Source organism: Pagrus pagrus (genome assembly GCF_965226575.1).
Source record: "Pagrus pagrus genome assembly, chromosome: 5".
In the NCBI taxonomy this organism is placed as follows: Eukaryota; Metazoa; Chordata; class Actinopteri; order Spariformes; family Sparidae; genus Pagrus; species Pagrus pagrus.
In genome coordinates, this window is record NC_140189.1 from 14,960,163 (window position 1) to 14,987,552 (window position 27,390).

The following is a 27,390-nucleotide window of genomic DNA, read 5'->3' on the forward strand; positions in this document are numbered from 1 at the left end:
GTGACCCATCTTTTAGGAGATGTACGGTAAATACCGACGTGGACCAATAGGAAGTTGTCTTCTGATTCTAATGCCGTAAAATGTGTTTCTGCCTCTGATGCTGCTGCAGAGTGAATAATCTCATACCTGGTGGATTGTATGTGGATTAGGATTAGAAAAGAAGAACATATTCAAAATACTTGAATACTTGTGAATATTGAAAACAGTGTGAGAGTTTCAAACAACATGCAACCACTTTTAATAAAAAAAAAAAAAAAGCATGAGCACAAATTGGTTATCAACCCAGGGCTGATAGTAAGATAAAGAACAATTTCAGAACTACAACTACATCTGTTGGACTCTATTTTAGTTTAATTCTAGCACAGGAACTGCTAATCATTACATAGATAGAAAACATTTCTATCTTGATGGGAGTGGTCTCTTCCAGGATGATGAGCCCCCCCATCCATAAGAAGGGTCTCAGATCTCAATCCAGTTAAACACGTATGAGAGATTTAGGACTGACGTTAAGACAGCAATCCCCACAACCATCATCAAAACACCAAAGGAGGAGACATCTTTTTGAAGAATGGTGTTCACCCCACCAGTAGAGTTTAGAGACTTGTACAATCAATGCCAAAGCAAATTGAGGCTGTCCTGCCAGCACATGGTGGCCCAATACCATACTAAGACGGTTTGTTAGTTTTTTCCTTTAATTTTTCACTCATCTGTATTTTATACTGGTATCAGAATATAATCATTTGACCTATTTAATATTTAAAGACAAATGAGTTTATAACAGAATGTGTAATACTGTGCAGTAGGATCAAGAGCTGTTACATTAAAACTCAGTCCTCAGCAGTAATGTGCCCGTTCTGGCTTTTATGATTGAGTTTTCCATTGCAACCATTAAGTGTTTTTAATTAAACATTTATTTGCATATCATAAACAACACTTATGAGCCTCAACAGGTTTATTGAACCTCTGAAAGCTTTACAGCAAACAGAAATAAGCTGTAGTGTAATGAGAATTCACTGTTGTCCGTCTTTGCTGTGGAGCTTTTATGAGTTTGCCATGGTGACATTAAGAAATTAACACTGTAATTACAGGGTTGTTTGATTATAAATGTAACATCTACTTTCAATAGCAGCTATTCAAACAAGTATAATCGTTTATAGACCAATATTCAATGGAAAACACGATGGGTGGCAATGTGCCAGAAATCTGTCATCAGTGTTTCATAAACACGATTAATCTGTTTACATCTATACGCATGCCTGGTATTGTTGGGTTACTGTTGATCTGTCCTGATTCAGCACAGAAGTATTACCAAATCTTAAAAGAACAAACAACATAAACAATCATTGTTACCAAATAACCTGTTTATTTCATTGAGCTAATGAAGTCAATTATCTATCAACATAATGCCTTGGTACCCACGCCAAAATTTAATATGCCTCCACAAAATCCATGAGTGCACAATATTGTTAATACAGTGAGTATGGAAAATACAGTCACTCTTACTTGAACTCGAGAGTACAAACAAGAATCAATAATGATGATGTCCATTGTCTGATTATATCATAAATGACTACTTCTATTGCAACAGATGCAACATTCACAATGTTGTTAGCTTATGGCATGTTAAAACTTGTTCAGTGATTGATCTCCCATATCAAAAACTATCAGGTTGGCATACATCACCTTCTCTTAAAGGCAGTAGCTCAGTGTTCATTTCTAGCAGTAGAGACTATAAAAAGAAAGCATTTGTTATATCTGAGCCTAATGGTAAACATAATCGTGTCTATATCTTATTGTAAATATCTGACATTGAGACAACAATGTAAGAAAAGTGTTCAGTAAAATTCCAATTTGTCTGTCGGACATAAGGCAGAGTGTAGTGAAACTACCGCTTCATTAAAAACTACACATACAGAGAAATAAAAACATTTGAGAAAACAATAAAACTTGATGCAAAAATTAACATTTGACAGATTCGAGCCGGACAATGGAGCCCTCGATTCTTGCAGGTGTTGCAGCATTGTCAAGCAGTATTGTGTCCATGTCGTTACTGCTACTCGAGCATTCGTCGTTCCACATCTTTCTCCAGGTATTTGCTTGTAACGTTACTCTGTTTCAACAACTGATTCCGGCTGCTGCTGCTGTTGAATTTCCAGCCAGAGTTCAATGTCCCTTCCCAAAGTTAAGTGTAAACAGTTCAGCCATTAAGACCACCTTAAATTATAAATCACTGAGGGGAGACAAGAAAAGTAAAAAGTAGAAAGGATCTCCCCGTAGCTCCCGCAGGTCCATCATTAGGACACAGAGGAGATTGGGTTGAGAGGTGAACCCATTTGTGTTAGCACCTTGTCCAGCCACTGGAGGGGTCCGTGCAGATGCACTTCAATCCAGCAGGGGGTGCTGGTGACGTCCTGTCGGTGATACTCCGCTCCCCAGCCCTGTGAGGAGACAGAACAAATGAAACAATGACGAAAATGAGAGATGTAGAGCTGTGCCCACTCTGTGTGCTCCCGTTTTCTATTTAGTTTCATGAGGGCCTTACCTTGACGAAGCTCATCCTAATGGTACACATCTTAGTAAGCTCGTACACAGCCTCAAAGCCGTGGTTGACAGACTGGGCCAGAAGCTGAGCAAACTCCTGGTTGTTGAAAATCTTGAGGCTACATCCACTGGGGATCTTGCAGACAGTGGTGGGGTGGAAGCCGTGATGGTAATTACAGTTACGGCTCTGGACAAAGATGCTGGTGTCACTGAGGCACTCTGCGTACACCTCTCCTCCCACATAGTACAGGTGCACTCCTGGTGAACAGAGACAAACAGCTGATGGTCAGGACAGCTGAACAAATCGTACACCTCATAGACCTCCTTTCCTGCTGTGTGTGCCTGTTGGTCGTACCTTTGCCGATGTGTCTGCGGGTGTTTTCGATTGTCGAGTTGCGGTTGACGTTGGACAGCAGTCCGAGGCAGAAGCGGTTCTTGTTGTTTGAAGGGTCGGTGAAGCCATCCACCAGCACGCTGGTCGATGAGGCATGGTACGCCTCACCTACACGATTGTTGAGTTCATAGTAGACAATAGAGCACCAGTGGCTCGGTTCCTCGTACTCGACTGGTTGCACATCTGGAACATTGCACAACAAGTTGGGGAAAAAAAGGCGATTCATTAACTGAGCTGACGACATCTTCCGCCACACAAAAATCTTCTAGAAGCTTTAAGATATTGATTTAAGATTCATCTTACTAAGCAATACCTTTTTAGAGTGCATGTAGGCAGTGCAAGACTGTGTGCCTGTTGCTGTATATAAATGTGTCTTTGTGTAAATATATTAGTGTACAAAAATATAAAATATCATAGAAAATGTTCAAAGCAATGATGGAATAATGTGTGTATAAATGTGTATGTTGGCTGATATATAGTAACAATAATAAATAAAACAATAACTTTATTTGTATTGCTTTTAAACACACAGTTACAAGTCAAAACCCGGTATGTACATACGTACCAAACATCATACAAAATTCATTTCAAGTTCACTGCAGTCGTGTAGTGTAAAAGCTGCTGATGTGGAGCTCAAGAAACCCCAAATAAAGCAGTATAAAAAGACAAAAACTATCCTGGTTTTACTTTTACAGATTTGCATCATCAATAGTGCATGCCATTGAGCTGCACGAACAAAATGTGCTCAGATGGAGAACATTTTCCATCGTGCCTCAATGACTATACTGTAAACTAATGTGCAGCTTCTTGGATTTACATTAAGCCTTCAAACAGGGCTTCCTTGCTTTCACTGCGGGGTACTCTGTATTTTCTGGACATAACTCTATTGTCAGTGTAATCGTGTGCACTCCTCACCTCCTCTGGCCATGTTCGGCTGCACCAGGCTGCTGCTTGTTTCCATGGACTGGCTCTCCTGGCCCAGCTGCTCATCAGGAGGCATGTAGGCTGGGGGTGGGGTGTCAGCTGAGACATTAAGAGAGCAGTTAGTGAGGATGAGACCAGTTGTTGCTGCTGGCAAATAGTCGAACTCACACACGTGTCTCCCTGGACTCCAACAATCATCACAGGATCTGTACCCCGGAAATGGTGTCAGATTTCACATATCCCTCACTTGCTAAGCCACATACTAACCCATTCCCGACAGAGATGCAACATGAGCTCTGCGAGCCCTTATTGAGGCACACAGGAAAAAACAATGCAGAAAACCTCCACTTGGATTACAGCGAGGACATTTCCACCATAATGATGCTCGTGAGTGGAGACAATGACAACAGGGGCTTTTCAGCACAAATAAGCTCAAATCCTAAAATCCTAAATTGCCATTAAAAACGTTTTCTGCCTGACTGCCTGCAGCCACCGGATGTGTCAGCAGATCTGGACCGGAGCAGAATAGGGCGCTAGTCACCAGACACACACATAGCAGCAGCAAAATCCACACTCACTCAAGCACAAGTATGATCCAAAAAAACAGTTATTTCTCTAATACACCAAGACTGTTGAACAGGACAGAAATAAATGTTTCAGTGAAGTGATATTTGTTCATGTTGGATGTATCTGTTCAGTCTCTAGTCAGTAACAATGAGACAGAAAGGCTGCCTGCTCCACTGAGTTAGTGGCTTGACAGCAGCCAGCAGCCCTGGCTCTGGTGGACACTGCTTAGCTGGCATTTCCTTTGTCCTCATTTAGGGCTGTAGCTTGATTTGGACGAATATAATAAATTGTCCTGGTTAGAGTTCTGTTAATAAGGACATTTTTTCCATTGCCTAGTGATAAAATATATCATGCATGGATTGTAACTGTGTTAAGTATTAAAAAGAAATTGTATGATATTTTAGTAAAGTATACACTGAGTCATTGCAAGGTCTTGCACTCCAAATGTCCTTGGTGTACAAAACAAACTTTCCTGGATCTTTGGTAAATGTCTGCTGTCACTTCATTGTAAACAACTACACTATGAACACATTTTTCCTTCCTTTACACAACTTAAAAAACAAAAATCACTAGAGACTCGTGTTTATTAACAGTTAGCTTGTTGTTGGCTACATGACAGCAACAATTCACAAAAACACAATAGTTTGGCATCTTGCCCAGGGTCAGGTACACGAGTATATTTGGCGTACCTGGGAGCTGGAATGGACTGGAGGGCCCCGAGCTGGCAGGAGAGTTTGGATAAGTACCACTGCTGGCAGGAGAAGGAGGATACGGAGAGTTGGGCGAGATGGGGAAAGAGCCGCCTCCACCTCCTCCTCCACCGCTGCTGCTGCCGCCCCCACTGTGTGGCTGCTGGAAGGACTCTGGAAAGGTGGCGTTCAGGGGCATGTGTGGCTCGTTGTGGGTGAGATTGCGGAACTGTACCAGCAAGCTGTGCTGTGGGTTGAACTCGCTGTGCCGTGGTACCAGGACAGGAGGGAGCACTGGATGGTGGAAGAAGAAGGTATGGGATAAGTCATGAGAAGAAAGGTATTTTCTATTTTCTGTCCATGACACACGTCTTTCACCAGAAAACCTGTTTGAAGTACGGCTTTCATTGTGCTTAAATGCTTTTCCTTGTAAATTATGTATCCTTTCCATCATTAACGGGGAAATGCAGCCAGTGGTGGAAAGGGAAGCCTTTGAAGGGCATGCTCTTAGGAAAGTAGCCCTGGTGTAAACACAAGATGTGTAACACTAGGTCTCTAACCACCAAATACTGTCTTCATTCATCATATGACCTGCAAAATGTTAGAAAATAGTGTAAAAACCTCTTCACTATTTTCTCAGCCCCACAGCAATGTCTTCAAATGTCTTGTTTCTCTTAAGTAAGGCTACAAAAAACAAAGACATTCAATTTAAAATGATAAAACTGACAAAATGGAGGAGCTGAAATCATATACCGTTTGGTATATTTGCTTAATAAAGGGATTAAAACCTTGCACAATTGTCAAACTACGTGCCAATTAATATTCTGTTGATCTAATGCTTGGACAATTGTTTTTTCGCCTCTAACACAAACACACAAATCAATGTAGGGCCAACACGTTTATATGAGGTACTTATTCTTGTAGCCTTTTTAATAGGATGGTTGTCTTGACATCATTATGACAGCAGAGACGTGTTATTTTACCAAAATGTATGATATAAATAATTCTGCTTCCTCCCATTTTAAAGCATTTTTTCATACAGCCAATATCATTCAACTGGAGCAGGTCTTTGTTTTGTTAAACACAAAAATACACAATCTCAACCTAAGACTTGAGACAGTTAAACATAAACATATAATACAAAACACCACTCAACAACAACAATCCTGCATTCCTCAAAAGCCACTTAAGACCTTGGTAAAGAGATAACAGAGGTCATCCATATTTATTTTCATTTTTAACTCGGACAAAGGGATAGCGTGCATTTCTCCAGCCTTGACTCTCCTCTCCTCACTGACTGCAAGTTTCAGGGCTCCAAGGATGTCCCTCCAAACTACCCAGTTCACTTTGCTTTAAATGATATGATGTGCAGTCTCTCCTGACCGACATGTGATCCACATCCTTCAACTGATCTATACAGAGGCTGGATTTCCCAAACCAGTCTAGTGTCAGAGAGGCTGTCCCCTCAGGGTCATCGCTGAGTGTATGTGATGTGGTGTGTGACTGACAGACGGAGAGAGGGAGAGAAAGAGAGAGGGGGTAGTGATGAGAAAGTGCAGTGAGTTTAGTCTGAGTGGTTTATGCATTTAGTAAGGCACTCTCTGATGCCACACCCCATCTGGAGTGCCCGAAGCATATAATCTAATAAGACTCCAAAAGAGCTAGTGATATTGATTTTCTGTGAAATGGAGGGGGTGGGTGGAACAGGCCCGTGTGATGACAGCCTCCTGACCTTTGTGGATATGTTTACCAGCTCCACGATTTCGCCAGAGCTCTAGCTAAGAGATGTGCACAGCTCCACGCTGCTCTGATCGGTCTCATGTTGCTATCCAGTAATTTAACAAACACAGATACCGTTTTCTTATTTAAGAGTGTAAAATTGTAAACCTTTTTAAAACTATTTTTAAGTGTTAAAAAGCTCATTTGCAACATCTGGTGATGTTAATTTAAATATAATTTGTCTGGACAGTTATTCGAGAGTATGTGTCAAACATTAACCTTCTATGATAATTAATTAAAAAAAAACCTACCAGGGCTTTCCACTCGCTTGTAGTGATATGGGTTGATGCAGACCTCCTTCTGTTTGGAGCCAAACGGGTACTCGCACACCTCCAGGGGCTTGAGCTCGTGATGGGACTGGAGGTCGGGCCAGCGCCACACTCTGCAGTAGATGACGTGAGGCAGGCCTTTCCTGTGGGAAACCTGTAGCCGGCCGTCCAGTGATCTTGGAATGGTAACACACTTGCTGGGCTGCCCAGGGCAGCTCAAAGCTTTCTCCAGGTCCTCCATGGCACCTTTCTTCTTCTTCAGCTTTTTCACCAGCGCGTCCACTGCCTTTTCTGCCCATTTCTCCTCCTCGTCTCCCTGCTTCCAGCCGAGCAGGCGCTTGACCGCTGGGCTTGTGAAGGAGAAGAGACTGGACATCGAGGTCATGCTGGAGGCTGCAGTGTAGGTAAAAGGGGAGGACCTCTGTGGTGGCGGCTGGTCACTCCAGGGGGACTACGAGGATCTACAAGCCCCCTGCTGTAGCGTTAATAGCCAAAAACAGTGTGTGAATGTGTGGTCAACAAGAGAAACCACTTGAGTGTGTAAATGTGAGTGGGTGTGTGAGTATGGGAGGCCAGCAGAGATGAGGGGTGGGGTAGGGGAGAGGAGAGGAGGCTTTAGCCTTGTCTGACCAAGGACAGGAAACAGGGGAGGGAGGGGAGTCAGCAAGCAGGACGCAGCTGCTGCTGCTCAGGAAGGGCCCTGCAGCAAGCTGTCCGGACTTGGGTCACCAACACTGATGGAGGGAGGGGGCACAGGCTGCAGGAGCTGAGACCAGGACCTCTGTCGAACTGACACGATGACACCCAGGTCCTCTATGGATTGACTTGTCCAACCAGCCGTCTGTAAAACAGAGAAAAGAACAGATACATGTCAAGATCAGCTACTCACTCATCTGTTTGGCATTATGTACACAGATAAACATGCAGACATTGTTAACATTTGTAAAGAATCACATGGAAAATGTATTTTAAAAATCCACTTTTGAATGAAGTCTGTATCTCAGCACAGCATGTGACAAACTCTATTCTCACTCAATGTGTTGATCAAAAAGCCCTTTGTCCTCTTTTTGATGTGACACATCATTTCCCAAAGAGACTCAGTCATGCTGAAATTTGGATGATGCAATTATCCGATAGGTGTTGTATGTAGAACTAGCAGACAGTCATGCATATGAAAAGACAAACATTAGTGGAGGGAAGCTCTTCAGGCTAATAAATGGCCCCACCAACAAGTAATGCTGGCAAGTTGGTCTACCAGAGCATCTACTATTTTCTTTTACTTGATATATAGATCCTTGGGAAGATAATTGTTGAACATGGCTATCTTTATAATGCCACAATGACCAGAATCCATATCTTTCCTCAGCATATTTAGGGTGCAAGTTTATTTTAACCATGTTCAAAGCAGGTTAAATGATGCTTAAGGTTTGGGCTGAAGACACATGTTTACTTCCTTTGTTTGAGCATGTGCACAATGAAAGAAAAGAAGAACAAAGAAGAAAAAGTGAGGATGCCAGCAGAGATATGAGCACCACCTGTTATAAAATTAATCAATATCTAGTAGTTTGTCTGCCATCAGGCAGTAAAGTAAAATTACTAAACTGACAAGTCAAAATAGTAAAAAAATAAAGAAATCTTTAAGAAACTCTGCTCTACACATAGTACTTTGACATTATTTATGACATAAGTTACCGTTAAAACCATTTGTCATTTCTGCATCACACAACCTTGAGTCACAAAAGGTGTAATACTGAATCATCACTTTAAAAATGTATGTAGCATCAGGATGACTGTACCCACAAACTGATGTTTCCACCTACTAGTGTAGAGGTACTGTTTCCAACAGTCTTCCTGACATACCAATTATGAAACAAGCCACGCTGTGATATATATCACTTCTGTCCATATCATGCAGCCCCAGTTCCACACATGGAGCCCGCAGCAGCTGTTTGGGGGCTTGTGAAAACGGCCTTAGTCAAAAAGGATGTGACCACAAAGAGCTGCTTCCTCCCTCATCCCATCTCTGCCCCGATCCCTCCCTTCCAGCACACAGCTGTCCAACAGCACTGCACCCACTTCCACTGCTCATTGTTCTACATTCACATGAAAGCGGAGGGAAACCTCCTCAAGTAGGACATGTAGACATACACAAAAACCATCAGCGTGAGTTTTTTCAGACATTCAGCAGAATATGTTCCAGCAGCTGTTTCCACATAACCCAATCAGTCAGAGATGAGATGCAGCTATTCCTCTTTTAGACTGATTCAGCAGTGATTCATCGGTTCATTGTGAAGGGTGAGCAATGACGAGTGACAGATTTCAACAGAAGGACATGTCCATGCTTCCTGAAACAGGCAGAAACTATTGTTTGATGAACATGTTGTAGGTTTAACTTGCCTGAATGGACAACTGGAGTCGCCGATTTCCATCTGAATGACTAACCGTTCAAATAAAGCCGATCATCTCTACAAAGTGATAACGGTTCACACTAGTAGCTCTTTGTGTGTTCACCATCAAAGGCTGAAAATCACATCAATCCTGATCGAACATACATTTCACAAAGTCACATTTTGAGAGGGGGCTGGGGGAGAACTGAAGCCCCTGACTACTGATCACTGCCTGAATGAACTGTGATTGGAGATGATTTGTAATCCGTCTTAAGGAAATCATCTGTGGTTCATCCGCTCAATTCCTGAGCATATGGATGATACATTTACAACAAAGAGTATGACCTACATATTTTGAATGTTGAAAAATGCTGTCAGATTGACACACTGTACGATCACAGCCGTGTTATCTATATGTAACTATTGTTCAGATTAAACTACAAGCACAATTTTCAGATATTTTACAGTTCAATGACACGGGGTACTTCCAACTTAGGATAACATGCCAGAAGACTATCTGGAAACAACTGCATAAACTCAAATTGAGACTTAATACTCAGCTTAAGATCTTTTCAGATGTCTGAAACACTTCATACCAGCTGAAACAGAAGCAAACTGGAGGAGGTAAACAACACAAAAACATCTGAAATCCCTGGTAAATTGGCCTGTAGTAGTAGTTTTTCACTCACGTCATACTCACTTTAATAATGTCTCAACTGAAGACAACTAAAGAATAATCCTTTGCCTTACTGTGCGAAATGTGTCTGCAATGCTTGACAAGTATGAAGTACACAAGAACAGACAATATGGAAGAGCGACTCGGTGAGTAGTAACGAAGCACCCCCCACCCAGAGAAAGAGAGAAAAGGGATTCAGAAAGACGCCTCTAACGCTAAACAAATCCCCAAACAGCAGTAAAAACAGCTTTTAGTGCTGCTGTAATTTAACTGTACCACGACGATACGCACAGTCACAATATAACACATTATCTCTGACACGTTAGCTAACCCTGGTATGTAGCAGCTAATGGAAGTAACCTCGAGAATTTGCTAACTAGCTTAGCTAACGCGAACAGAACACAACTTGTTTAGCTTAAACTTTTAACCAAACGCGTCACAACATCTACCGCGATGTAATTTAAGAGTCCGGCGTTTTTAATCAGTGTTTCCTCTCTAACATGTACCTCATGCGCCATCGTTTCCTACCTCTTTATGGTTAGCCGGAGTTGCTTCACCCTTCCTCCTCTTCCTCCATTCCAGAAACTTTTTGAACTTCTCACAACTGAAGCTAAGCTATGCTAGCCGTTAGCCCAGCCCTCCGAGGGAAAGTGGCGAGCCCAGCGTACCCTGCTGATGTAGCGCACTGGAGTTCACTTCTAGTCCGCTAATGACACAATTCAACACTCGTTTAGTCACGTACCTTCTAGCAACGCACGCAAGTCATGGTCATGAGTTTTCTCGTAACGTTTGAGCGGTACTTCCCACTTTCCTAAAGGATTTCTCTGGTTTTCCACCGCTTCTTCCCTCCGACTCCCCGTGCCATGTCCTCCAGATCCTGGACACAAGTAGACTGGAGAGGCGGAGTGCATATCCCTCCGCTGTCCTGACAAACTAGTGCTCGCTCCAGTGTTACAGCTGAGGCGCGTTTGGATACTTACTGTCCCAAACGTGCTAACATGGCATGAGCTGTAACAGCTGTTTTATATTCTGGTCCAGTAGCAGCACAGCCAGCTGCACACTTCTTAAAGCATTCATCCGCTCCCCTTGTTGGCGCATGGAAAAGAAAAAGTTCAAGTGAATAAACTTTTTCCCACTTTTGACAGTTATGTCTGCATTATCACCGTTATAAACTCCAAATATACCAACAGCAGCTGGACCTTTGCCTATAAATAAACACAATGAAAGTTTGATCGCGTTTCTGATGCTTCAATGTATGAAGTTGGACTTCTTACGATGGTCGTGCTGCGGCTCTGGGACGTCTCTCAAGTCGCTGGCTCCACTCAGTCTGGAGCGCTGCGGTCTGTTGTGTATTGTTGTCCTTTGTAGTCGCTTGTTCGGGGCTGCAGCGGTCCTCGCGACGTTAATCTGTTTAACTTCAATTAAACAAACGAATTATTACTATTCCACACCCATTTCCGTACACGAAGGGCCTCTCCCTGGGAGGATAATGTTGGGAGTGCAGATTCCTCATTCAGTCTGCAGACTCAAATGAGATGCAGTGTCCACGTTCAGCCACCAGTGGGCGACCTACATCCAGACTTCAGCTGTTACAGTTTACTAATGGCACTATTAAACTTTCTGTTTCTTCAAGTTTTTGATGTAACATACGTTTTATAATTATTCCTGCATATGCCAAATTTAAATCTTGTTCATAAACCTTAAATCTCCCTTCTATATTATTTTCTCATACCTTTATATACCAAGGTCAATTCCTTGCATGTGAAACCCTATTTTGCAATAAACCCACTTCTGATTCTGAGTAGAGTGGCTAAACCAGACCTTAATGCATTTCCTGAAAGATACCTATTAAATATATATAATTTAAATTAAATATACATTTTCATAAACTGGCGATCTATAGAATGAAATCGGCAAACATTTCCAGGGTGAACTTCTAACAGTGTTCATCAGCATCATGTTATAGCTAAATAACCTGACGCCAACAAAAAAATTTACAAAATCTAAACTTTTTTTTACTCCCAGTGTTCACGTTAGTAAAATTTTAGATTATAATTAACTTACAAACCATAACAATTAATAACTAAACAACTTTGACAACAACGTTGACAGATTGTGAATAACTCACATTATAAGGCCAGTGATCGTCAACACATTAAGCATTTATTTTGAGGCAGCAGTGTGGTACAGTGCAGAGCCTTTACGGGAGGTTTTTAAAATGGGTTGGTAGTTGTTTTTGCCAGCTGTGCCGATGAGGGGCCATCGGGGCCCCTTCGCCTTAATGTTTTTTGGGAACATTTGCCTTGTTTGCCTCTGCTGGTGGTTCTCCTCAATACCTTTGACATGCCTACTCTTGCAAATTTACAAACTTTTCAAGACCTGGAATTAACTGATTTTTATTTTTATAACTTTCTGTCCTTTCCAGACCTTTGTGGGGACCTTCCCTTCTGAAATTCTCATCATCCATATATACTGTATGTCATTGTTGAACAGTGGATCAACACTAACTAATCTGCAGATAAACAGGTGGCTGCACACATTTTAAAAGCTTACCATTTGCTGTAAGTCATGGTGAGCTTTGATGGGAATAACAAATGCTTGTGTTTATGGTATTAGGTCATCGTGGGTGACACAGACTGACATCATCAGACTGTGTGTCATATTTATTCACATGATTACAGCAAATAGGCTGTCTTATAAATCATTTATGTCTGTACACCGTTTTCCAATTCCTCTCAGAGAATTTATCTTTATCTTGTGCCGTTCCAAATGCAATGATTCAACTTGTGAAAAACTACTTAAGTTATGGTGAGAATAACGTGTTACAACCTATACTGATGTTGGATGGACTTGAACTAACAGAGAAATAATAAAACTGTTCCTCGAGGAAAGTTTTTCTGGAGATCTAAGCTTGAGAACACAAACTGGAGAAGGGTTTGGCTTTTACTTCACAGATACTCTATTTCAAACAAGGCTAAAGAAGTACATTTCACAATTTTACATAAAACATACCCTGTCAACTGTCTTGTTGTCAACTGCTACAGAGCTTGATATGTCTTGTACCTTTTATAAACAAAGTATAGAAACAATCTCTCACCTCTTTTTTGACTGTGAAATATGCAAAAAGTCTCACTTGAACCTACTAACTTTATCTACTCACTTAAAGATAGTTTATTATTATAATCCAGATGATAGCAATCTTGACTATATGATCAATTTCATCATACTATATGCTAAATTCTTTATTCACAAAAATAAATTCTCCAGACTGCTTGTAATGTAATATATTTGAGTTATTTTGAAAAATGTACCCTGAAACCTCTGACTAATGATATCTATATTAATCTATATATGTACTCATCCGTCTGTCCCCTTATTTTTCCCTTTAAATTTTATTTCACTTTATGTTTTTTACATATATTTATTTGTATTGTCCTTGTTTGATGTCCTCAATGTAATCTTGTTTTCACTTAAATATTACTGTATGTGCTACTGTTTGATTTACCTGAACTCCTTGTAAATATTTTTTTCTTAAATAAAAGTAAAAAAATCCCAAAAAAACAAAAAGCAAAAAACAAAAAAAAACCCACATGATTACAGCAAAAACTAAACTAGATGACTTAGGATTCAATGCAATCAAGCAAAACCTGCGGGAAACATTACATCTTGTTGTAAATACTCAAAATATTGTCGCAATAAGAGGAACCCTTCATTGGTGTATGTGCTTTATACATTAGCCATAAGAACCAGGTGTATTAACCATAGTCACACTCAGGTCAATGTTTGCGCAGAGCATTAGGAGTAGGAAGAGTTTACGCTGTGCTCCATTTTCTTTTAAATCTCCAGAATATCCTTCTATGACTACCCCCATCACACACTACAGTAGCCTCTGTAAGTAGACAGAAATGTTGAGCTCAAATATAACCAGTAGAAGAATTGATTACATGCTATTTTTATAACAACAGAGCGGAAGAGGTTGTGACAACTCTGACGCCAAAGCGTTGCCGCAATGCAGCTCACAGTTTACATCGATCTTATTAAATATTCACAGTGAACAGCGATGTAGTGACGGTGAGCTGACACTGGAAATCACACCTTACAAAAACAAACCCTGGTATCGGGTAAAGAAATCAATTAACTGTATCTCTTGTAATGGAAAAACACACGATGACAATGCAAATGTGCAAAGACAACTTTTATTTACAGAGAAGTCCAAGCTGCAAATGAAGATTGATCATCTTGTAAAGCTGTTTTCTTCAAGTGCAAACTTGTAAACAAAAACTAATTCACCCCCCAAAATCCACCTTGATAAGAGTTACATTTGACAATTTCCAGCTTTGTGGCAAACTTCCTTCCAGTGAGCACCATCAACGGACGGATGAGTGATTACAGTGGACACATGTATAGTAAGTGTTTGTGTAACAACTTCAAAAACACCACATTTAAATGCACAGAAAAACTGCATCACACTGTTGCGTTCAAGGTCCAGGGTGCAGGATTAAGTAGCCTCTAGCAGTGACGTTGCAGATTGGAAGACCTGAACACCCCTCATGTCTTCTTCCCCTATGGTTGGCTCTAGAGCCAGTATTTGGTTTGTCCGCTCTGGGCTACTGTAGAAACATGGCGGTGCAACATGGGGGACTCTGCGGAAGAGGACCTGCTCCCTCTGTAGATATAAAAGCTCATTCTAAGGTAATGAAAACACAACAGTGTGTGATTATACACTAATGTGAACAGAATTATTAATATTATATCACACTTCTGCTAGTAGAGCCGCCTATAAATCATACACACTGGACCTTCAACTGCTCATTGTTACCTCGTAAAGGCCGTGACTTACTCCATCCTCCACCAACGTATATAACATATAAAGTAATCTAACAACTTGAGTCATCACATTCCTATTGTTTTCCCAGTTGTTTATGACGGTCAGTATTATGACACATTTTACCATCCTTATTAAGTAATAAATAAATACTATGATGTACGTTATTAAGCAAATTTGGCAGGTTTGACCAAGTTCATCTTTTTCATTTTTGTTGCTGAGCCATCATCAGTGTGAAGTTTACTCACCACACATCTCAGAGGAGATCACCTGGTTTGACTGATGATCAAACAGGTAAATAATCCTTTTGATTTGCAGTGTCAGCGGTTGAAGAGACACATTTTTTGGTTTTGTGTCATAATTTTCCTCGACTGTTCAGCCACAGTGTCTATGTCAGCCTGTGAACTAGTCAAGTCTTCTTCTACTTACTTCTTCAACCAGAAAAAACATTAAATGCATCATTTCCTTTCCACAGAGGATTTTTCACAGCAGGCACACAGTGTTCAGAACAGCTCATGAGTAATGCACTGGCAGGAAGTTGAATCACTGCTGTATTTTAAACACAGAGCAGCAAATGAGGACTTTCATTTTTGTGAAATTTATTACGGATTATCAAGAGTCCATTTCTACATATTGAAACAACGAGATAAAGAAACATTTCCAAAACCGAGTCAGACAGTTGAGGATTGCGATGGTCTGCAGAGTGCTCCATCAAAGCTTTAAAAGGTCACTTCAAAGCTGCCCGCTGCTGGTTTTGTGTTGCTTTTGAAATAAGTCTGTGCTGCATGAACTGTGACCTATGTGTGAAAACCCTGCTGATGGGAGGTTATTTTAAGACAATGAGTCAATTTCTTGAATCATCTGTCTATACTGTATGTGCACTGTATCTTGTATACTGAAAGAGCATGTTACTTTGCAGAAACTTTAAAAAAAAATCTACTTGAAAGCCAGAAATAACACACATTTCCTCCCAACTTAAACTCAATTGTGCTGTACAGTCTGCCTTTAAGGACATAAATACATTCAATATAATTTGAGGAGGTTTACTGGCTGTTTGTCTGTAACTGAGTTTGTAGAGCACTCAAAGGTCGACCAGATCTACTTTAAAAAATTGTATTGGAGGAGGTTTTATTTTCACCCGTGTCCATTAGTTTGTTTGTTGGTTTGTGAGCAGGATTACGCACAAACTACAGAACGGATTTCCATGAAACTTGGGCTGAGGATTGATCTCAGCCCAGAACAGACCCCATTAACTTTTGGTACAGATCCGGATAACATTTACATTGTGATAGGGTGTTTTTCAAAGAAAAGTTCTCAGGTAATAATGCACGGGTGAGTGAGGTTAAATCATGGTCAAGCAGTTATGGGTTGTTTAAAATTTAGAGTTTTGCAGGGCTGTCGAGTTTGATATTGGGCTCTACTGAGTGCCATTCTAGTTATTGTGATGCAAGTAAACTTTTGGCTTGATTTCGGTGCAGCCTGTGGTCGTCTACAGCCCATTCCAACAAATGATCTCTGGCTCTTGACTTGGTTTTGGTGTTATTCAGAGAACCAGCCCGGGTTTCTACCAGTTTAGCGTGGAGTCTTTGCAATCAAGGATGCCTCATTATCGGAGGGCTTTGCACAATGCACAATAACCTGTAGAAAATGACACGCCCACTTTGGTTTGCACTAAACTAATTTATTTTTGGTTGAAATTCACCAATTGGTTCAAAATCAGAATTAGGTGTGTGAACGATTCCATAATGGTGGAAACGGGGTATAAAGTCGCAAGTTACTTTGGTCCGTCTCCCTTGAGCCTCGAACTTGTTCAGGCATTTTGTGAAATATCTCTTTGACAATGACAAAATCCACACAAACAATTTACATCCAGCAACAGCTCACAAGACTGATGAAACTGTGGCTCTGTGAAAAAAGGAAAATTAAAGGTACAGTATGTGAGAATTGGAGTCTCCACATATTTCATACAAATATGGGGCAGTGTATCACGAGAATAACTGCCAACTATTGACTGTTGTAGCTACCGTTAACTAATTAGCTCAGTTAGCTGTGCAGCTAGCAGTCCGGACTGAGAGCTCAGAGCACTGGGGGAGAGTTGCTGTTTATATGAAGACAAATGGCTTGTTAGGAGCTTTGGATCGAGATGGGCCACGGCTAGCTGGTTAGCAAGCGAACTTCAGATAGACATCATAATGTCATGTATGTTATTTTGTCACATTCCGCTGATACTTAGTTTATTTTTTATGCCTTCCACTAAAATTCTTACATATTGCACCTTTAAAGATGTAACAACCCCAGCTGTACGTGACACTCCATGCACATTTGTCATTAAAGTGAGTGTATGTGATGTCAATACATTTTTCTACATTTTATTTTTTCTCTTAGGCTCAGTGTGACAAGGAATGTAAAGTTACAGGTTGTTGTTTTGTTTTTTTTGTTTTTTTACAGAAAGTTACAGTGATTAATAAGAGATCATGTCATCACAGCAAAACATAATAATCAAATGTGCTCAAAACAATTCATCATTAAATTACACTCTGCAAATCAACCCGTGTCTCGTCTACACACTTCTACAGTAGTGCACAGTCGTCCCGATCAGTTTCCTCTTCTCACAAGTGAATCAGTTCAGTGAATGTCTAACAGCAAATTAAAAATCTACACATTAAGAGTGAAATCAGTGAACTACTTTTGATTCGAACAGATTAAATAATCAATGTCAAACACCAAAGTCTCGACTCATGCTCGACCGTACCTGGTGGATATAAAAATGATGTAACGTACAAGATGTAGAACAATGTATAAAGCAGCATTGGATCAATTATAGGAACATGACTTTTTACATGTTTGGTTCTTTTCTTTTTTCATCCAGATGCCACAAAATATTGCATTCAATATCAGCAGTGATCAATTAACAGATCATGATTTGTCAATGTTTTAGTTAACTGGTTTCATGTCAGATTAAATGAATTATTTTAGTTTTACTTAATGAAGATTGTCTCCTATTAAGTTCCACCTATTTTTTTTATTCAACAGCTTAATATTTTTGTTTGACCCCAGTTGTTTGGATTTGTGATTTATAATTTCGATCTAGAATATTAGTGCCCAACAATTATTGCTAATAGCAGCTTCCTAAATGTCAAGATTTTTAATTTCCATATGGTTCCATACTTTCAATTAAACCATGAAAAAGTTGGGGAAATTACTGGTATTTCAGGACAGTTTAGAAGCTGGCAATCTATGAACGAGACCTTCCTATTTGCAGTATGTTTCTTCTAGACGTGGACAATGCATAAAGACCTGCTGTCCTTAATAAACCGTAACGTAACCTGTAATGTTTGTGATGTGGATGTCATGGTTCCTGGCAATGATATTGCTGTTCTGTGCTATTGATTTTGACATACAAAAGATATACCAAATATAATCTGTCAAAACAAAGACAAGTAAAAGGCCAGTTTGAAACCCAGATGTCCAAAAGCAGACGGCGAGGAGTCAATGCATGTGCTTAATTACGTAGTTTTATAAAAGGTCTCTGTCCACTAATGGAAATGTGTAAATTTAGAAGCACAACACTATTGATCATACTACTGCAAAAGCACAGTGAAAGCGTTTTCATGCTTGGACTTCTTCTTTAGTTTTAGTTTTCTGGACACAAGGTTGTCAGCCCTGAGAGGTGGACACATTCAATCAGATATGAAAGCTGTTTGGAGCCTGGTAGCTATTCTACTTGCTGATCTATTAAAATATGAGAAACAGTCCCATACTGGCAACATTACTCTGCATCATATTAGGCCTTCCAGTACGGTGGTGACTGAAGTGAGGTCAGCTTTCCCGTCAGAGTGCATGCAGCATATCACAAAATGAGTGCCATGCACCCAGGCAATGTTTATTGTAGATTACTGTCAATCAAACGGTTTGATGTTGTGCAGTCGATCCAAGATTCAGAAGAGCATTTGAGGATAATATAATATCACCAGCTCAGATCCTGGAATCAGTGGCTGTGGCATGGTTTAGTTTAATGTTTGACTTTTTTTCACCAGCAACCTTTATATATTCCTTTTTTTCCCCAATCATGCAATAGGTTTATAAAACTGAAGCGACACTAGGAGATTTTGGAGGTTTTTGTGACTTGATTTTGGAGGTTTTTGTGACAACAAAACATATGCAGGAACACTCTTGGTGCTGCCACTGACCAAGGCTCAGGCCTTAGCTGCAGTCGGTGCCCGGGCGCTGCATGGTGGCTGTCAACTGCTGCTAAAGAGTTAGGACAGGTCAAATGCAGGGGACAAATTTCCCGACAGGAATTTGAAATATACAACGTAACTTCATAAGTTACACACTATGACCCACTGTCCCCACCACCTAAAGCAGCACTCTGCACTCAAGGCTCCCTTCACAGCAGCTTGGCAGCTTCTGTTTGATCACCTGGACGCTGTGCATTGAGAATAAGCACTCACTGAACACCTTGTCAAATGGTAATGGATGGAAACTGATCAGTTGAAGTTACAATGCATAAAATGGTCGGCTAATTTGGCGAATGAAGGCACTGAAATAATGAGTATTTGATAAAAACATCACTACACTGTGCAGTAGTGAAGAGAAACACAACATATTCCTGCAGCATCACAGTCTCTTATCACAGAATATGAAGAGCAAGTGAGTACATTTCCGTTTCATGAGGCGAAAAGCTGGTGAGCTTCGACATGAAGAGGACACAACAAACGTCTCCTTTGGTGCTGGACACTATCTGTCCTGGTTGTCCAACCTGAGGCTGCAGTCCGACGCGTCCTCAGAGGGAGTGTCTAGAACAGGGTTGACAAACCCTTCAAATTCAGTGTCTGCATTGTCCTCTGGATGGGTACTCACAAAATCATTCTCCCACTCCAGCGCGTTGGAGTCCTCGGAGGCCGAGGTCGGCCCGCTGTTCATCTGCTTGCTGCCAGGCCTCAGGGCTGCGCGCAAGATGTCCTCCTCCGTCCGCGACCTCTCCCAGGCTGGAAGAGCACGATTGATTCCTGTGATGCAACGACACCAGCTTTCAGTCTGACAGCAGAAGTCTGAAGTCAAAACTGCTGCAGGCAGTGATCCAGGTAACCTTCTTCTACCCAAGACTTCTGAACAAAGTTTAAACTTTTCTTAAACTAATCTTTTATCATGGTCAGAGCTGAATTGAGCGTTTACTGTCAGGCTGTAATACAATAAACACAAGTAAACAGACAGTCCCTGTGAAGCTGGGGGGCACAATCTCACAGTGCTCTGCCTTTGAACAATACATCTGATACAAATACTCCTGTAAACTATATCAAAATTAAACAGGGGGCTCACATTGTGATATTCAGGGCTCCCACACCTTCTTAAACATCAAACATCAAAGACTTTTCAAGGCCCAAGTCAATTACCAAAGATCTGAGGTTAATTACTGTTACTGAGAATTTTGATAATAAGAAATAGAAGGATTTGGCAAAGCTAACAGACAACAATGTAAAAGAGAGAGAAGCTTGAACACTTCTCAGTTGTGCCCAGAAATCTGCAGGAGACACACGTGCAGACAGCAGAACGTAGCCTATTTACTAACGTAAGTATAAAAAACATCACAAAGAACTTGTTGCACAAAAATATATGGTATATTCAGGTACTTTCAATGACCGACGACTATTTATGACTATTTTTTTTTTTTTAAACTTTCAAGGCCTTGATTTTCCCCCCAAATTCACATCCTTCAAAGAATTTCAAGGACCAGTGGGAAGCCTGGATATAAAATTATTTTGATCGAAAGAAACTGCCATGAAAAAGATACAAGTCATTTAAAACCATCGCTGACTCGTATTTTCCTGTAGGACAACTTTTGGTCCAACTTACACATCAGGAGGAAAATTAAAATCACTAAAACTCAGTACAAAAAACTAAATTCATTAGAATGTATTGCTAAACCTTCAAAATAACACTGATGTTTGGATCAGAAGATCATGCTGACTTCCATCAGGGGTCAGATATGGTAGTCAGATGTAGGACCTCAAGTATATATGAGGGGCCTCATTTTGAGATGATAAATTAGCCTAACTGTGGAAACTGCTTAAATGTACCTGTGAATGTCTGAACTCTTTCAGCGCAACTCTATTTTCTTATGTATTTAAGTGCAACTTGCTGACTGACTTGTTTCACACCTGTTCATTACACATTTGGAGGGAACTTAGGAGGAGGGTAATACATATACTGTATGCACTGTGTAGAAATGGCCTGCTCTGCCTCCTTCTACTCTTTGCTGCAGTGTCACTAAAAGACAGACTCAATCTTGGCTGAGAAATAACAGGAGCTCTGGTTCGGAGGCAAGAGAAAGATTTCCAATGTCAGCAAAAACATTAACCCTCACCTTCCTCGTCCTCCCACTCCAGATCCAGTGAGGTCCCGTCGTCGTTGGTGGAGCGGGTCTTGGTGGTGAAGTCCCAGCTGCACTCTGTGTTGGGAGTCACCACGTTTGTGTCAGAGGGCAGTCCTGGAAACAAAGAGGAAAATATTAAAACAGAAAGAAGTACACTCTGACACAGATCAACACCTGCACGAGTTACATGGTTGACTTACTGTTGCTCCTGAAAGCCTCCGACTGGGCTTTAACACTCTGGAGGTAGACGTCGAAATCCTCCCCAGAGGCTTGTCTGGAAGAGACCATGACAACAATCAACACAACAACAGAACTGTAAGAGCAGCCACTCCTAGCTTTGACACAAAATCAATTGGCCTGAAAAATACCTCCCAATAAGGTTTTCCAGGGTGTCTACAGGAGTCAGACACTGAAATGTAATTCTGTTTAAGACCTTTTAAAGCTCTTTTTAAAACAAATTTGAAAATGATTTTTGGACAAATCTTCTTTTTCTTATTCAAGTAATACAGATTAAGTAGTGTACTGCATGTGGTCCCCAGAGGTAGGTTTTATGTGGGAATATGGGTATTAAAGTGAGTTAGGTTAACTTATAATTTGCCAACAAGTACGTGCAACTATAAATTAAAAAGACAGCATTAGGCGCAGAACAGCTTGACTTATTTTGACAAAAACAAATAAAGAAATACTGCACTCAGCTTTGATTTGCACAGTGAGAATTAGATAAGCATTGAATTCTGAGACTGGATACCTTGAAGCGCTATAACATCTGTTCTGCAGCCTACACACTGCCTGACTGCGGGAGCCAACTGTGTGCTCACATCATCAAATCAATGTTTCTGTTGGGAGCTTAAAACAAGAAATATGCAAGATCCCTTTAAATGCATCCAGAGTTCTTGTCTATTCAGTATTTCTACTTTAGTTTGCCTACTAAAACCTGTGCTGAACCTCATGACTGCGGCTCGTGCTCAGCTAAACAACAATCCTGTTGTCTAATGAACTTCAGTCACTCACTTTCTTTGCTGAGTTTCACCTCCGGAGCCATCTGCTCTGCCCCGTTTCCTCTGGGCAGACAGCTGTGAACAAGATCAAGTGAAAAAAATAGTCACATCTTTCCATGATTAAAAGACAAACTATGTTAATATTCAATAAACTGTGAACAGTTTTAGTGTGAGCAAATAACTTTAAAGGAGAACTATTATGCCTTTGCATTTTTTCCCTTTCCCTCAGTGTGTTGTATGTGTTGTATATATTATATGTGTATGTAAAAAGGTCATGAAGATTAAAAAGGTCAAAGTCCGCCCCAACAGAAGCTCCACTCTCCGGCCTTTAATTCTGTGACTTTATGACATCAAACGACATCATTGTGTCACACATTTGCATTATTAATGCCAACATTAACAGTATAATTTAAGCTTACTGGAAGCTAAAAACACGACAGAGCCGACCCAAGACACGATGCCGTGTGTGAGCTGACCAATCAGAGCAGACTGGATATTTAGGAGGAGGGGCCTTAAAGAGACAGGAGCTAAAACAGAGTTTTTGGAGACAGAGGGGGAATATAGTGCAGCAGCACTGGACAGTATGAGAAAACTGACGTGTTTTTTAAGCATTAAAGCAGGTAAAATTGTTCCAGTAGTAACCCAAAATAAATTTAAGAACCTGAAAATGAGCATGATATGTCCCCTTTAACAAAACAAAGCAACATCGGAGAAGCAGTGAGATGTTGGATGAAAAACAAAAAAAACACAATCCTAGCAGTTTTGTATTTTCAGGCCAATTTTCATTTTAAAATTTAAATAAAAAGCAATTTTCCTGCAGCCAGCATTTCCCTACATCGTAGCTGAGCTATTGATCAACAAGTCTTGCTGCAATACTATATTATATTACATATATACAATACTAATTATATACAATCCACATTTCCCACCTAATGATGTGCAGACTGTAATTAGTGTAAAAGCCAGGCAAAAGTAATAATTACATAATTATTTGCAGCATGGCCTTCTCTTTTCCTCATTTCACTGCTTGTAATTACGAAAAAGGTTCATTGACATTTTTATGTCTATTGGCACTTTCATCCTTCTGTATATTATGTATCATCTACTGGATATTATTGTATCCTTAAGTGCCTGACTCAAATAAATGTGTTGTCTTTTACCCCTCTATGATAAAGAGACTGAAATACTTCAAGGATGAGTAAGAATGCTAACAGGTTTGTTTGTTTGTTTGTTTGTTTGTTTGTCGGGTAAATAAAGCACTAAAACAGACTGACTAGATAACAAGGATATGAGGACAAAAAGAAGACAGGAAACAGAGAAAATGTCACTGTGTCCCTTTAAAGGCTGGGAAGCCTCTGCCTGCACAGGGCCAGCAGGTTAGAGGAGAAGTTGTTTAAACCAAGCAGTAAGTCAAACTGGCAGAAGGGAGCGCTCAGTGCCGCCTCACCTCCTTCAATTTGCGTTCACGAGCCAACCTGGAGGCCTCACGCTGGGCGGCATTTCTAGCCTCCTCTTCTAGCCTCAACTTCTCCTCTTGTGCCTCTAACTGAAGCAGAAATAATGAAATGAAACAAAACACAAAAGACACAGAACAGAAAATTACCAAACAGAAAAAACAATGCAGCAAATTAAAAATAAGCAAAAGTAGGTTTAAAACACAAAATGGAATAACGGGGGCTGTTCATTTTAAACTGACTTACCTCCACTTGTAGCTTCTGGTCGATCAGCATCTGTTTGTCTGTGATGGCAGCGTAGCGGTGCTCTTTGAGGTGATTGATCTCATCTTCACTGATGGGCCTGATAAAAGCACAAAACACACTTGTTAAAAACTGGTCCTTACATATCTTCTTTGTAAAAGAATCCTCATGATTATTTGTTTTCAGATACCTCGGGCAGGTCTGTGGACTCTCAGCCTGCAAAGCAACAAACAACATTTTACCACAGAGCAACGTGAACTGAATCTTCTCTGCGGCACTGTTTCACTCATGTGCTACCAGTCTGGGATGGAGACAGTAATCAAATTAGTCCCTGACTGCTGTATCACAGTGATGGGTGCGCTGTGGTGCACCCATAATTTTCTACCCATCAGTGGAGGGTGGAGGAGAGGAGGGAGTCTAACAGTAAAAAGTATCCTGAGAGAGCCAGCATAATGCAGCTTTTAATTAGACTATACGTCTTATAAAACAGTCTATTACGTTGTAATTTATTCTGAAGCCGTAGAGCAATAATAGAGTTGAGAGAAAACTCTCCAACAATGTTTTCCTTAAACTTATTTACTGAAAGCTCTTATATATATTAACTTATCGTCATAACATGATCAGACCTACCTCATCACTCTCCACCAGATTTTCAAACTGCAAAATGAAAAGTCACAGTTAGACATATAACAGTATGCTGCTATATTAATGATGTCATCATTAATAAAGGAAAACAATACGAGTAAATGAGGGACTCATACCTCTATTGTATAATGTTCCCCTGTGGTACTGCTTCTGAAGTACTTTGACCTGTATGAATAATTGAGAGAGCACAAACACACAGTGATATAAAGCCTGATTAAAGGCCTGTCATGTCAAGGAGATGGTGGCTTAAAGATTTATTTATTCTGTATATGAGATGAATAATGATTATACTGTACAGCACTGACATCAAATACACTTTGTGATTAGAATTGCAACTTTAATCTAAATGTTGTGTATCGTGACACAGCTTTCCTAGGTGTTTTCTCAAACCTCTGCAAGTTTACACAACATGACATGCGCAAAAATTTTAGCAACTTACTTAAATGCTAGTGACCTGCTGGGTAGATGCATTGATGCATTTTGTGTTCATATTCTCAAGAGGTAAACTGACCACTATGCTTAATTATTAAAAACTTTGATGAGTATAAAGGATATTGAAGGGTTCTGATCATAGTGACTCTGAAAGTGAAGGTGTGTCCGAAGCATTCGATGTTGAGGGTAATACTTTTTGTCCCAAATGTTGAAATCAGTCAGAAGCTGAGTAGAGAGTGTACAGAGCCATGTTGCAATGACGACGACACTGTGACCGACGATGACTGTGCTGACTAATCTGGTTTGGTAAGTGTCAGTCAATCAGTATTCACAGTGACACCCTATGTGTAACAAAGTACAGCATGTATAGAAACAGCACATATAACAGCCTAAAGCCTTCTTTATGTTTCACATTAATGACACAAATCTGGTTTGGTTTTTTTTATGTTAAAATAATGTTTTGATAATCTTCATAAATGCATACCGGCTCTCTAGAACAACACCACAATGCTTCATTATAATGGTATGTTGTTACACCTGTTACCTTTTTCAAACAAAATGCAGCTCCTGGGATTTGGATATTGCACCTGGCCATATTACGATTTTGATGATATTTTGATTAATTGTTCAGTAATGCAAAACGCCAGCACTCTGAAACAGGTTGTCCTTAATTGAATGCAGCCATAATTAACATTATTGACCTGTGCTTTTCATATCAAAATGTCTTCAATGATATGGATCTATGACTCTCTTATGTCGCAGGTGTTTGGCTGTTGACAGGTGGCAGGTCTGCTTCTGAGTCACTTACTCCTTTGCTCATTATGTCATTGATTAAGTTAAATATGAATACAGGTTTGAGACGTCCTACCTCCTGTTTATATAAAATATAAATAAATAATTTCAACTTTACATTCTTCTTTTTATTATAAAACATGAGCATTTGCAGATTTATGATGTTCCCAAATCACCAACCCCACAGTACATTATAACTAGCACTGTGTCTGCAGGCTCTGATGTGTGAACATATGGAGGTGGTGTGTGAAACAGCAGGCCTTCAGTCATCTGAACAAAGCACCAGGCGAAGTCAGACTAAAAACATCAATTATTAACATTACATTTGGTGACATAACGGTCTGTAAGACACGCATGGGACAGACAACTGGACCCGGTATATTTATCAGGAATGAGATTCAGGACAGGCTGAACTACCAGGTCCAATCTGAGTCCACAGCCCCAGTCAGAGACCTGTTTAACAGCCCTGACTCAATGAGCCTGTGACTCGCTGAGCTGCATGTCCAGACTGTTGACAACAGGGGTGGGGTCCTGATGGCTTTTGGCACCCGGCTAGCTTCAGGTCAGACCCCTCAGAGACCGTAACCGGAGGCTCACTGACCGGCCTTCATCTCTCGGTTACACTATCACCACCAGGCTAACACACACACAGCAGCCACACACTCTCAACACACACTGTCACACCAGTTGTCGGCTAACCAACTTTTAGCTAATGTTAGCAGTGACCGGAGCCGCTGTTTCAGATGAGGCTTTCATGCTAGTTAGTTAGCTCCCCCGGCTAGTGCCATGTTTACTTACCCGCCTCCTCTCTGGATCCTGTTGGCTTCTCTCCTGAAGAGCCCGACACAGTATGCCCAGCAGTTACCCATCGCATTGTCAGGTACCCCTGTTATCTAGCTGCCCAGCTAGTAGTCTCCTGACAGCTGCTGGTGCTTCTGGTGTGGGCAGCTACATCTCCAAGTCCTGTCCTGCTGCTGCTGCTGCTGCTCCAGCCACTTCCTCATCCTCCTCCTTCCTCTCCGGGTGATGACAGCGCGCGCAGAAATGTTCAACACCACCACCTGCTGTACGGCAAGCCTGTTTAACATTTATCCATTTAAGATTGTCAATATCACCTACGTCATTTTGACAAGCCGTTAATACTTTGTGACAAGTCAAAATGTGTATTCAAGATATCTATGACGTCATTATAATATTGACAGTAAGTGTTTTTTTCCAAAAATGTCAGAAATTAGAAAAACTTTTCAAAATACATCATCTAATAAGTGTAAAATGTAGACCTTATTCCTTCAGATGTAGTTTAAAGGAAATCAAACTCTAATATTTACAGTGTTAATGAGGTAACAATACAGTCTCATAAATATTTATGTTTTCCTTAACAAGCTGTAATCAGAGGAAA

At 40.6% G+C, this 27,390-nt stretch overlaps 2 protein-coding genes across 4 annotated transcripts; both read right to left on the reverse strand.

Moving 5' to 3' along the window:
- Window positions 1–1,340: 1,340 nt before the first annotated feature.
- On the reverse strand, window positions 1,341–11,702 carry smad5 (SMAD family member 5). 3 transcript variants are annotated; one of them, XM_084353774.1, is made up of 7 exons: window positions 11,501–11,702; window positions 7,146–8,004; window positions 5,116–5,409; window positions 3,851–3,958; window positions 2,897–3,118; window positions 2,543–2,799; window positions 1,341–2,438 (listed from the first exon to the last, which is right to left on the reverse strand). In XM_084353774.1, the coding sequence occupies exons 2-7, from the start codon at window positions 7,546–7,548 to the stop codon at window positions 2,295–2,297; spliced, it is 1,428 nt and encodes a 475-aa protein (XP_084209900.1). In that variant the 5' UTR covers window positions 7,549–8,004; window positions 11,501–11,702; the 3' UTR covers window positions 1,341–2,294. The 3 variants fall into 3 exon arrangements, with proteins under 3 accessions (XP_084209900.1, XP_084209899.1, XP_084209898.1); XM_084353773.1 differs by lacking the exon at window positions 11,501–11,702 and adding an exon at window positions 10,969–11,119; XM_084353772.1 differs by lacking the exon at window positions 11,501–11,702 and adding an exon at window positions 10,755–11,118.
- Window positions 11,703–17,406: 5,704 nt separating this feature from the next.
- Window positions 17,407–27,055, reverse strand: ap1ar (adaptor related protein complex 1 associated regulatory protein). The gene is made up of 10 exons (XM_084353672.1): window positions 26,790–27,055; window positions 24,884–24,932; window positions 24,753–24,779; window positions 24,313–24,338; window positions 24,126–24,222; window positions 23,873–23,971; window positions 22,439–22,500; window positions 21,628–21,701; window positions 21,419–21,541; window positions 17,407–20,063 (listed from the first exon to the last, which is right to left on the reverse strand). Exons 1-10 carry the CDS (start codon window positions 26,858–26,860, stop codon window positions 19,792–19,794), a joined length of 900 nt encoding a protein of 299 aa, XP_084209798.1. The 5' UTR covers window positions 26,861–27,055; the 3' UTR covers window positions 17,407–19,791.
- Window positions 27,056–27,390: the final 335 nt, after the last annotated feature.

What these genes read in the sequence shown, in the direction of transcription:
- smad5 (XM_084353774.1), bottom strand. Translation starts at nt 7,548, where the DNA reads ATGACCTCGATGTCCAGTCTCTTCTCCTTCACAAGCCCAGCGGTCAAG. An exon ending in CAAGCGAGTGGAAAGCCCTG is followed by an intron (nt 5,410 to 7,145) that starts GTAGGTTTTTTT and finishes TCCACCATCCAG; the next exon opens with TGCTCCCTCCTGTCCTGGTA. An exon ending in TTAGGATGAGCTTCGTCAAG is followed by an intron (nt 2,439 to 2,542) that starts GTAAGGCCCTCA and finishes GTCTCCTCACAG; the next exon opens with GGCTGGGGAGCGGAGTATCA.
- ap1ar (XM_084353672.1), bottom strand. Translation starts at nt 26,860, where the DNA reads ATGGGTAACTGCTGGGCATACTGTGTCGGGCTCTTCAGGAGAGAAGCC. An exon ending in GGAGGCTTTCAGGAGCAACA is followed by an intron (nt 21,542 to 21,627) that starts GTAAGTCAACCA and finishes CTTTGTTTCCAG; the next exon opens with GACTGCCCTCTGACACAAAC. An exon ending in GGAGTGGGAGGACGAGGAAG is followed by an intron (nt 20,064 to 21,418) that starts GTGAGGGTTAAT and finishes GTTGCATCACAG; the next exon opens with GAATCAATCGTGCTCTTCCA.